The sequence below is a fragment of the Monopterus albus genome, unplaced genomic scaffold (assembly GCF_001952655.1).
Source record: "Monopterus albus unplaced genomic scaffold, M_albus_1.0 scaffold393.1, whole genome shotgun sequence".
NCBI classification, from domain to species: Eukaryota; Metazoa; Chordata; class Actinopteri; order Synbranchiformes; family Synbranchidae; genus Monopterus; species Monopterus albus.
In genome coordinates, this window is record NW_018128273.1 from 128247 (window position 1) to 139993 (window position 11747).

General features: G+C 39.5%; 1 protein-coding gene across 1 annotated transcript in view; it reads left to right on the forward strand.

Annotated features, from left to right (window-relative positions):
* The window catches only part of scamp3 (secretory carrier membrane protein 3), a 16817-nt gene that overhangs the window by 4579 nt on the left and 491 nt on the right, over positions 1-11747 (forward strand). Inside the window, exons 3-8 of the mRNA XM_020586034.1 lie at positions 5306-5419; positions 5989-6109; positions 6971-7099; positions 8127-8286; positions 9936-10037; positions 10453-10570. Of these exons, the coding sequence (XP_020441690.1) occupies positions 5306-5419; positions 5989-6109; positions 6971-7099; positions 8127-8286; positions 9936-10037; positions 10453-10570 (744 nt within the window). The remainder of the gene's footprint in view (positions 1-5305; positions 5420-5988; positions 6110-6970; positions 7100-8126; positions 8287-9935; positions 10038-10452; positions 10571-11747) is intronic.

The window sequence follows — 11747 nt, forward strand, 5'->3', positions numbered from 1 at the left end:
TGGCTTCTCAGCTGTTCCATGGCCAGGTGTGTGTTATTCCCTCATCCCAATTACAATGAGCAGATAAAAGGTCCAGAGTTCATTTCAAGTGTGCTATTTGCATTTGGAATCTGTTGCTGTCAACTCTCAAGATGAGATCCAAAGAGCTGTCACTATCAGTGAAGCAAGCCATCATTAGGCTGAAAAAACAAAACAAACCCATCAGAGAGATAGCAAAAACATTAGGCGTGGCCAAAACAACTGTTTGGAACATTCTTAAAAAGAAGGAACGCACCGGTGAGCTCAGCAACACCAAAAGACCCGGAAGACCACGGAAAACAACTGTGGTGGATGACCGAAGAATTCTTTCCCTGGTGAAGAAAACACCCTTCACAACAGTTGGCCAGATCAAGAACACTCTCCAGGAGGTAGGTGTATGTGTGTCAAAGTCAACAATCAAGAGAAGACTTCACCAGAGTGAATACAGAGGGTTCACCACAAGATGTAAACCATTGGTGAGCCCCAAAAACAGGAAGGCCAGATTAGAGTTTGCCAAACGACATCTAAAAAAGCCTTCACAGTTCTGGAACAACATCCTATGGACAGATGAGACCAAGATCAACTTGTACCAGAGTGATGGGAAGAGAAGAGTATGGAGAAGGAAAGGAACTGCTCATGATCCTAAGCATACCACGTCATCAGTGAAGCCTGGTGGTGGTAGTGTCATGGCGTGGGCATGTATGGCTGCCCATGGAACTGGGTCTCTTGTATTTATTGATGATGTGACTGCTGACAAAAGCAGCAGGATGAATTCTGAAGTGTTTCGGGCAATATTATCTGCTCATATTCAGCCAAATGCTTCAGAACTCATTGGACGGCGCTTCACAGTACAGATGAACAATGACCCAAAGCATACTGCAAAAGTTTTCCGTGGTCTTCCGGGTCTTTTGGTGTTGCTGAGCTCACCGGTGCGTTCCTTCTTTTTAAGAATGTTCCAAACAGTTGTTTTGGCCACGTCTCTCTGATGGGTTTGTTTTGTTTTTTCAGCCTAATGATGGCTTGCTTCACTGATAGTGACAGCTCTTTGGATCTCATCTTGAGAGTTGACAGCAACAGATTCCCAATGCAAATAGCACACTTGAAATGAACTCTGGACCTTTTATCTGCTCATTGTAATTGGGATGAGGGAATAACACACACCTGGCCATGGAACAGCTGAGAAGCCAATTGTCCCATTACTTTTGGTCCCTTAACAAGTGGGAGGCACATATGCAAACTGTTGTAATTCCTACACCGTTCACCTGATTTGGATGTAAATACCCTCAAATTAAAGCTGACAGTCTGCAGTTAAAGCACATCTTGTTCGTTTCATTTCAAATCCATTGTGGTGGTGTATAGAGCCAAAAATGTTAGAATTGTGTCTGTCCCCATATTTATGGACCTGACTGTATGTGGTTTGGCATGTTTTATTTGTGAGGGACAGAGAAAGGGACCAAATGTGCCATTGCTGTTAAGCATCATGTAAGCAAAAGGCTTACATTTAGTTTAATGTTAATGCAAGAGTTTCTATCTTTTCAGGTCTTTCAGTCATCTGTCACTCTCTGCCTTCAAAGATGGTTAATATCACAGAGATACAACAGTGATCCAAACTCCATTTGTAGGTGCTGCAGCTGGAGCACACATACAGTGCCTTGCGAAAGTATTCGGCCCCCTTGAACTTTGCAACCTTTTGCCACATTTCAGGCTTCAAACATAAAGATATATAACTGTAATTTTTTGTGAAGAATCAACAACAAGTGGGACACAATCATGAAGTGGAACGAAATTTATTGGATATTTCAAACTTTTTTAACAAATAAAAAACTGAAAAATTGGGCGTGCAAAATTATTCAGCCCCCTTAAGTTAATACTTTGTAGCGCCACCTTTTGCTGCGATTACAGCTGTAAGTCGCTTGGGGTATGTCTATCAGTTTTGCACATCGAGAGACTGAAATTTTTGCCCATTCCTCCTTGCAAAACAGCTCGAGCTCAGTGAGGTTGGATGGAGAGCGTTTGTGAACAGCAGTTTTCAGTTCTTTCCACAGATTCTTGATTGGATTCAGGTCTGGACTTTGACTTGGCCATTCTAACACCTGGATATGTTTATTTGTGAACCATTCCATTGTAGATTTTGCTTTATGTTTTGGATCATTGTCTTGTTGGAAGACAAATCTCCGTCCCAGTCTCAGGTCTTTTGCAGACTCCATCAGGTTTCCTTCCAGAATGGTCCTGTATTTGGCTCCATCCATCTTCCCATCAATTTTAACCATCTTCCCTGTCCCTGCTGAAGAAAAGCAGGCCCAAACCATGATGCTGCCACCACCATGTTTGACAGTGGGGATGGTGTGTTCAGGGTGATGAGCTGTGTTGCTTTTACGCCAAACATAACGTTTTGCATTGTTGCCAAAAAGTTCGATTTTGGTTTCATCTGACCAGAGCACCTTCTTCCACATGTTTGGTGTGTCTCCCAGGTGGCTTGTGGCAAACTTTAAACGACACTTTTTATGGATATCTTTAAGAAATGGCTTTCTTCTTGCCACTCTTCCATAAAGGCCAGATTTGTGCAGTATATGACTGATTGTTGTCCTATGGACAGAGTCTCCCACCTCCGCTGTAGATCTCTGCAGTTCATCCAGAGTGATCATGGGCCTCTTGGCTGCCTCTCTGATCAGTCTTCTCCTTGTATGAGCTGAAAGTTTAGAGGGACGGCCAGGTCTTGGTAGATTTGCAGTGGTCTGATACTCCTTCCATTTCAATATTATCGCTTGCACAGTGCTCCTTGGGATGTTTAAAGCTTGGGAAATCTTTTTGTATCCAAATCCGGCGTTAAACTTCTCCACAACAGTATCTCAGATCTGCCTGGTGTGTTCCTTGTTCTTCATGATGCTCTTTGCGCTTTAAACGGACCTCTGAGACTCTCACAGTGCAGGTGCATTTATACGGAGACTTGATTACACACAGGTGGGTTCTATTTATCATCATTAGTCATTTAGGTCAACATTGGATCATTCAGAGATCCTCACTGAACTTCTGGAGAGAGTTTGCTGCACTGAAAGTAAAGGGGCTGAATAATTTTGCACGCCCAATTTTTCAGTTTTTTTATTTGTTAAAAAAGTTTGAAATATCCAATAAATTTCGTTCCACTTCATGATTGTGTCCCACTTGTTGTTGATTCTTCACAAAAAATTAGTTTTATATCTTTATGTTTGAAGCCTGAAATGTGGCAAAAGGTCGCAAAGTTCAAGGGGGCCGAATACTTTCGCAAGGCACTGTATGTTAAAGGCAAAAACAGACAGAAAATATGCACACTGCACTATGCTTCCAGCATTTTTAATAAAGCAGCAGTGTTTCAATCTAATAAAGATTTTTGTCAGAGATTGTCTCACAAAGAGACACAAAACCATGACAGAGAAGTGCAAAAAAAATCCCTACAAGTAGACACAAAACTACAACAAGCGCAGAAACGGCTAAAAGCATGTCAATATACTGTACCTCTTTCACTCAGGGAGTTAGGGAGCCACTGATTGTTTTATAATCCCTAATGATGGGCAGGTGAAGATGAACAGTGACATCTGGTGGCTTTAAAATGTATTGCAGCTGGTAAAGACTGGCTGAAGCATGACAACACCTCACTGATATTAGGGGTTTTAATCTCCTGTGTAATATAAGTCTGATGATGATGATGATTAACATTACTCTTTAATCTATAATATTGTTATTCAGAAGGGCTTTATTAAAAGTATATGTTAGATTGCAGTATGTTGCAGTAAAATAATAAATGCCATATTGTACTTTATTAGTGCAGTAAACGTACTGATTGAGTCCACAGTCACACTGACTGTGGAATCAATCGTTTTAATTTCATGGTTGATATTTATGACATGTCATTTAAGTCATAATGTCATGTTATTGGAGAATGGTTTTCATTGAATAATGCTGTTAATTTTATAATATGTTTGCTATCAGATGGGAAATATTTGGTTTTGTCTTTATAGTCATATTTCTCAATAATTCTTTATCAGTCCATTAATGTACCTAGTTTAATTTCAAAACTTTCAAAAACGTCAGTGATGTGCATTACGAAGCACCAGTGATGTTTGAAGTGTTGGATGTCATCAGTCACATGTTTTTTTTTCATTTGACACAAGCCCTGGCACCATGTGTTGATTGTTGCACTTCACTTCAGAGCTTCTGTTCTCTCTACCCATCTCTAATAATCTGTCAGTGTTCCTGGGGCAGTTACCTCCTTTACCCAGGTGGCTATTCAGCCTTAAGGACTGGGTTGTACACAGATGTAGTTTATTATACAGTTTTTTGTGTCTTAAAATGCTTAACAAAACTAAGACTGATTGCAGTGAAAGCAGAGCTAAAATATACATATTGCTATAGAGTTTAATATTTCTGCTGCTAGGAAACAGCTCAGGTCTAAGTTATGGACCTTATCATTGGGATGTTGTTGCTAGGAGACGGCTTGGGTCCATGTGTACTTCCTGTCAGCTATTGGCATATACTGCAGCAACAGGACCTGCACTGTCCTTTTAACAGTTAGGAATCACACACCTCTAAAAATGTTACTATATGGACTCCAAAATATAAGCAAGATGGATTATTTAATTATCATTTGTTTTGATTTCTCCAGTATTGGACAGTACTTTAGTCACGGACTTTTGTTTATGTCATTTGTTTTAGGTGAAACTCTCCCACCTATACTAATTCCAGCTTCTTAAATATGAGTATTTGCTGGTGCTAGTCCTCTACAATTTTAAACATTTCAGATTGCTAATTGGACAAAACAAATGAGTATATTAATTTCACCTTTAATTGATATTTTCAACTTTTTTCTGCCTTTCATAGATGTAGTGATTGGTTAATATAGAATGTAATCAACAGAATAATCAATGATCAAAATAAATAGATGGAGCACAAATTTACCTTTTTGTTGAAAATGTATCTGCACCATCCTTGTTCTGCGTGTTTGTAAGCCTATGTGGGTATAGTCACCTACAAGACACTAATAAAATCTTCTTTCATTCATTTTAAACTCTAAGTGAAATTGCCTTTTTGGCATTATCACTTGTCATGTTACAGAAAATGTATTTGTTTATAAACACCATCATGTTATCAATGCATTTAAGAAAGGAATTTCAGTTTCTGTGTGGAATGTGATACATCTGCATCTCATTTCCAGCCCTGAGGTCATGACATAATGCCCTGAGGGTTTGCTCAGAGTTTTTACCATGAGATCAAACTGATGTATCTTGACTGACTTTTACTAAATCTGCTCCAGCCTCCACCACCATATGAAGCCACATCTCCTTCTGCTCCATCTGTGCCTGCACAGACCCCACCCAGCAGGACAACACCCACTGAGCCTCGCAACTATGGCTCATATAACTCCCAGGTATGAGGGGAAAAAAAACTTCATAAGCACACTTGTTATCACATTTTAACATGAGTAAATTCAGTGGTAGTTGGATGCAAAAATGTGACTGTACTCGCACTGAAAATTAAAAATGTACCCAGAGAACAGGGTTTGTCCTTCAGGGTCATGAAAAGGGTTTTCTAAGATATCAATGAATCAGCCCACTCAGCTCTACTCTGTGCAGCTGGCTGCTGAATCCTTAAAAACAAACCCCCAAACCAGCCATCTGCAGGACAGCAGTCCATTTAAATTATTTATAAAGATAAGAATTTTTATGGCTCTCGTCACAGTTATGGGCAGACCTGAGGGATAATGCACTGAAATCAGAGCCATACTTAAACCTTACCATTGCATCTACATGCAGACTTTAAACTACACTTAACAGAAAACACTTGATTTGTTTTTGCAGATCTTGACAGCATCTCCTCTAGGACTCTGTTATGATACTGGCCTCGACACATGATCCTTTGCTTTTTTTTTATGACACAAATTCAGCTAATCTCTTTGCACTTCTGATGCTTTACTTTGCCTATGTTTTACTGTGTTAGACTGCAGTGAATGCTACCACAGCAGATCTCCTGAGGAAGCAGGAGGAGCTGGAGAAGAAAGCCCAGGAGCTGGAGAGGAGAGAGAGGGAGCTCAAGTCACACAGTCTGGGACCTGGAGCCTGTAAGAGAGGGGCAAGATGAGGGGGTCTTGTCAAATTAGTGGTCGACTGATTAATCAGGCTGATATTTAGGTGATTGGCACAGGGCGATGGCTGGATTCTAATTGGCCAACATGTCTGCAGACAATGTGTGTGCTACTATTGTGTGCAGTGCAAGTAAAACATTTATAATTTGACCTTGTGTCTCAGGAAAATGTAACTGTTTTATTTTGTTTTATCATTTATTCATAAAGGTTTATTACAGTTTGGTTTTTTGATTATTTGTGAACATCTTTTTAATTTTAAAATAATAAGGTCAGTGCAGATTGTAGTAAATGAGGCAATGTTCATTTTTTATTTTCATAATTCATTAAGGTTAAATAAATGTTCATTTAAATTCAGGAAATATGTGCTTCATTTGTTATTAAATTGGTGTATTTTGTCTGATGCAAAAAGATTTCAAAAACACGATATCTGCATTATATATCAGCCATCAGACAAACTGCTCTCTAAAAAAATCACCACTGGCATCAGTCGTTGTAAAACCTATATCGATCAACCAGTACCTGAAACGTTTAGGATGTCTCATTGAAATCCAGCTGCACTGAACCATTGTTTTTGTAAACTTCATAGTGAACACTCAATATCAGGGTTGTACTGAAAAGAAATGGTAACACTTTGTTCCCTAGATATAGCCTTTATAAACCTGTAATAAATGGTTTATAACAGACTTTAATGTAGTTGAAAGCCACGGAAAGAATATTTCAAGTTTTATTAATATTCAGTGTTGGTTAACTACTAGAACGTCCTCTATTAAATAATTTTATATATAATGCCAAATGTGTTTTATTGTACCATGACCCCCTGATTGCTCTCTTCTTCAGCCCGTCAGAATAATTGGCCCCCATTACCTTCATTCTGCCCTGTGGGCCCCTGCTTCTACCAGGACATCAATGTGGAGATCAGCCAGCGTTTCCAGCGCACAGTCACCATCATGTATTACTTCTGGATGTGTGAGTTCCTGTTATTCTTACTCTGCTGTAGTAATGTTTTAATTAGCAGAATTACCGTCTTACCAATACTGCCAGTATTTAACACTATAAATGAAGTGTTGTAGCTCTTTAAGGGTTTGGGTTGTGTGGCATGATTGGAGTGAAACTACAGCTATTCTAAAATCTCTCTTGGTGGAAGGCAGTACACTCTAAGAGAATATATTATGAAGCTGAACGTACAGCTGACTCAGTGCTGTGTGGCCTCTACTGTGCTGCCAGGAGAATGAACCGGAGTGTTTGCACAAAGACTGACACTTCACTGCTAGATTGACTGACTGGCAGGAACCAGCTGAAATTGGTGTCCAATTCTGCTGTTGTCAGCTGGGTTGTCCATACAAGAACCAGTTCAGTTTGTTGAAAATAAGTTGTTGTTGGCCCACCAAGAGCAAGTGGTAGCAAATGTTTCCAGACCCGGTACCAGTCACTGGGAGCCTCTGGCCTAGAACACTGTAAAATGCAGTATATACTTAGCAGCTATTGTTATGCTTTATGAGAACATACAGTGCTCTGCTGTATGTTTTAGTTCATTATTATTGTTAATTATTGACACCCAGTTGTTTCTCTTTTACCTCTGTCCTAACATCTGATAGTTATCATTTGATTGTAACATGGCAGAAGTGTAAGTTTCATTATAATCACAGTAATATGATTACATATTTGAACATCAAAGATTCTTCTAGCTTAATTTCTTCAGGTGTGCTCTGTGACAAAGCTGTCCTGACTGGGGACCTAGGGACAACCAGAGGAGCCCATTCTAGACCTAGCTGTAGGCAAAGATTGCATCATATTACATCAGCCAAAATCCTGACATGTTGGCTTTTTCTTTCGATGTGGGACGGGTGGATTGGATTGGTGTTCCAGACCACAGCTCTGTAATAAAGCCACAAAGTGCTGATCTTGACTGGAGTGCTGTTTACATTTGTTCAGGAATTTCTGTTCATCCTTCTGTATACTGTGTCTTCTTTTATCTATTTTTATCAATGTCCAGTCTGCACTTTAACTCTGGCCTTCAACCTGATCTCCTCCCTGGCCATGTTCTGTGTGGACCCCTCCGGTGGTGTGGGCCTGGGTCTTGCCATCCTTTGGGCCCTCCTCTTCACCCCCTGCTCCTTCGTCTGTTGGTACCGACCTGTGTATAAAGCCTTCAGGTGTGTACCACCATCCTGATGAAAAGCCTGGGGGCCAAAAATATGTTGGGCAAAAGTTTTAACATTTATCCTTCACATGTCATTCAAAGTTTTTGGTTTTAACATTTTGTCATGGGACAGTCTTGTGTAAGTATGAATGTGATGTTCTTCATGGTTCACCTTAGACCTGCAGAGGTGCAGCCTTTGGTTAAATTGCTTACACAAGTAGAAGGTGTAAACCAAGTAGTAAAGTGGAGATGTTGGAAAAACAGTGTGCCACAATCATTTTAAGTATTAATATGTGTTTTTCACTTGATAAATGGTCAAAGGCAGCCAGTAACACTGCCCTACATTTTAACAGGAACTAAATCTGAGCAAGAAAACAGTGGAAGTGTAACCAGCGCAAGAAGGGAAGCAAACGGACAGAGAGGAAGCACTTCTGCTCTATATAAAACAAGACAATTGATTTCATGATGGCACACTTGTTTAACTTTTTCAAAGCCTTGTACACCCCCACAGGTATTTTCTATTAAGTTACCTGATTAAACCTCTTAGGTCCATGTGGATATATGCCTTAATATCCTGTTAACATTTTTTTGTAGTTGTAGGGAATGGCAAGTTATACCTTTATCATTCTTTATAATTGATGGACTTGTATATCATTCAACTCCCATCACAGCTTTGCCCAGACTGAGTAGGGGTTTAATCTGCCATTGTAATAATAATAATAATAATAGTTTATTTATATAGCACTTTACAACTCTGCAGGAGCCCAAAGTGCTTCACAAAAGGACACTAATACAAGACAATACTAAAACAAAAACCTATACAAAATAAACTACAAATTATTAAAAACCCCAAAATAAAGGACATCCCTATCAGAATAAAAACAGTATAAAACAGCAGGAGAAAAAACAAGTTAAGATTAGGACGAGCTAAATACCAAAGGCCTGTCTAAAGAGATGGGTTTTCAGAGTTGACTTAAAAGCCGCCAGCTCAGTTTCGGCCCGAAGCTCTGGTGGTAGGGCGTTCCAAAGCCTGGGGCCATACACGGCAAAAGAGCGTTCTCCCCCTTTTTTGTACCTAGCCCAAGGAACAACCAGGGACTAGTGTTCTGAGGAGCGCAGGGTTCTGCGTGGCACATAGACGGAGAGAAGATCCGATATGTATGGCGGAGCAAAGCCATTTATGGCCTTAATATCAAACTGTAGTATTTTGAAGTTAATTCTATACTGTATTGGCAGCCAATGGAGTGAGCGAAGCACAGGGGTGATGTGGGCAGACTTAGGAGTGTTTGACAACAGTCAAGCCGCAGCATTTTGAACTAAGCTTCCGCAGAAGAAACTGATAGATTCCGACATGGAGGGCATTACAATAGTCGAGATGGCTTTTTCTAAATCGGCATACGATAAAAAAGGCTTCACCTTCGTTAAGAGCCTCAAATGATAAAAACTGGTTTTAACCACGGATCTGATCTGGTTATCAAAATTAAAATCACTGTCAAAAATGACTCCAAGGTTCCTCACAGCACCAGTGCATGCAGGTGCTAGGGCACCTAAGCTAGGTACCATAAGTGAAAACACCTGTGTTGATGTGCAAGGCCTTAGTGAAGGATACTGTAAATGGATGAGTTGTTGCTTCATTTTGATCATTATTTTTTTCTCCTCTAGGAGTGACAGCTCCTTCAACTTCTTTGTATTCTTCTTCATTTTCTTTGCTCAAGTGGTCGTTTGCGTTATCATGACCATTGGTATCCCTGGATGGGGCTTCAGGTATGACTAAAACAAACCATCTAAAGGACAAAAACATGCTTATAGTGACTGGCAGAGCTTCACTAGGATCTGATTTTTCAGCAGAGAAAAAGAAAGCGTCTCAAGGTTGTTGGCCTTGAATCTGTCCCCCCCCCAAAAAAAAAAAAAACTGCTGTTGCCAGTATAAGATTAGATTTCCAGACTAGAGGTGGAGGTGCAATGTTTAACAAACCATCAGTACAGTTTTTCTTCTAAAAGTATCTGTAGGTTCAACATGACAATGGAACCTTTTCCTTTCATCATTGAGCTAATATTGTTACCTAAGTATGCGCTGTTCTTATTTGAGCTGTCAGTGCTGACAAAACAAAGATAGTGTGTGCATAATTAATATCAGGTGTCGGTTTCTGCCTTTTACTTCTCTGTCTCATTCCCTCAGCGGGTGGATCGTGAGCCTGGCTGCTCTGAAGACCAATGTCCCCGTTGGCGTGATCATGATGATCAATGCCATTCTCTTTACTGCCGAAACTGCTATGGGGGTTGTCATGCTGAAGAAGGTGAATATATTTGTTTGCATGCAGGGAAATTCATGGGTAGTGGTTCAAATTAAATTCAGCCACAGTATCTGTATGGACTAACTGGATACTCAGCTGAACCATAAAAACAGAAATTCCATAGAGCATAAGCACAAGTAAACGTGACAGTGTGAGCACTGTATGCTGCGCATTTACTTGCATGTTAGTATTCTGATTATTTAGCTTTTTTATGATATGATATTTAAATAAAATACAAGAATCTGGTTTGTTTTATTCCTGTAAGCATGATCATACCAGTATCTATGTTCTTATTACCTGTAAGAAGATGTCTTAAATCTTCAACATTTCAGCTACTCATTTATGAGGATCAGCAGTTTGATTTCTGGCTTTTTGAACAACTGCATTAACAACAAATTTTCTCTTTTAACAGCTTGACTTAGCTTTTCTGGTTGATCATCAGCAGTAGAAAACAAAGCCAATTTATCTATTAACAAAGTCAAAATTTTCTTTTATTTCATCTTCATGATCGTGCACCTTCATGGAAGGTACATAATGATCAGAAAGTGATAAGGTGCATACATGCCAGAGTATTCTGGTTACTCTCATAATACTATGGCTATCTGGGTTTCTAAAACCAGAAAATGATGCACATAACACATAACTGGGATACTCTTAAAAAAACCCTCATCACTACAGTGATAATGCACATGTTAAGTCACTCATTATTAACTTGTTCATCTGGGAATAGGTGGAAATTGGGTTTAATAAATGTTGCGTTTAAATTGCAAGAAAGTACACAATGTTTGAGAACAAGGTCTATATTAGTCTATTTAAAGTTCAATGTGAAACACTGGTACAACTGCACCAAATAATATTTGAATAGTAGAATAATAGTGTGTTTGTAAATGTTTTCAAGAAGGCTAAAAATGGCAATAGGAAATTGTGTGACATCTTTTAGTAAGGTACATTTTCTCAAATAATTCAAAAGAAGAGCGTAAAACCAAAATTGTGGAGGTGTATTTGTGCTTTCTAACTGCTCTGTGCAAATAATCACACCCACTACGCCCGTGTGGTCCACCTACCACGAAGCACTCCGCAGATAACAAACGGCCCAAAGCATAGCCACAGTATCGGGTTATGTGTATCGTTTTCATTCTCACAGTGCACATGATATAATCATGAATTGCTGCATGTATCA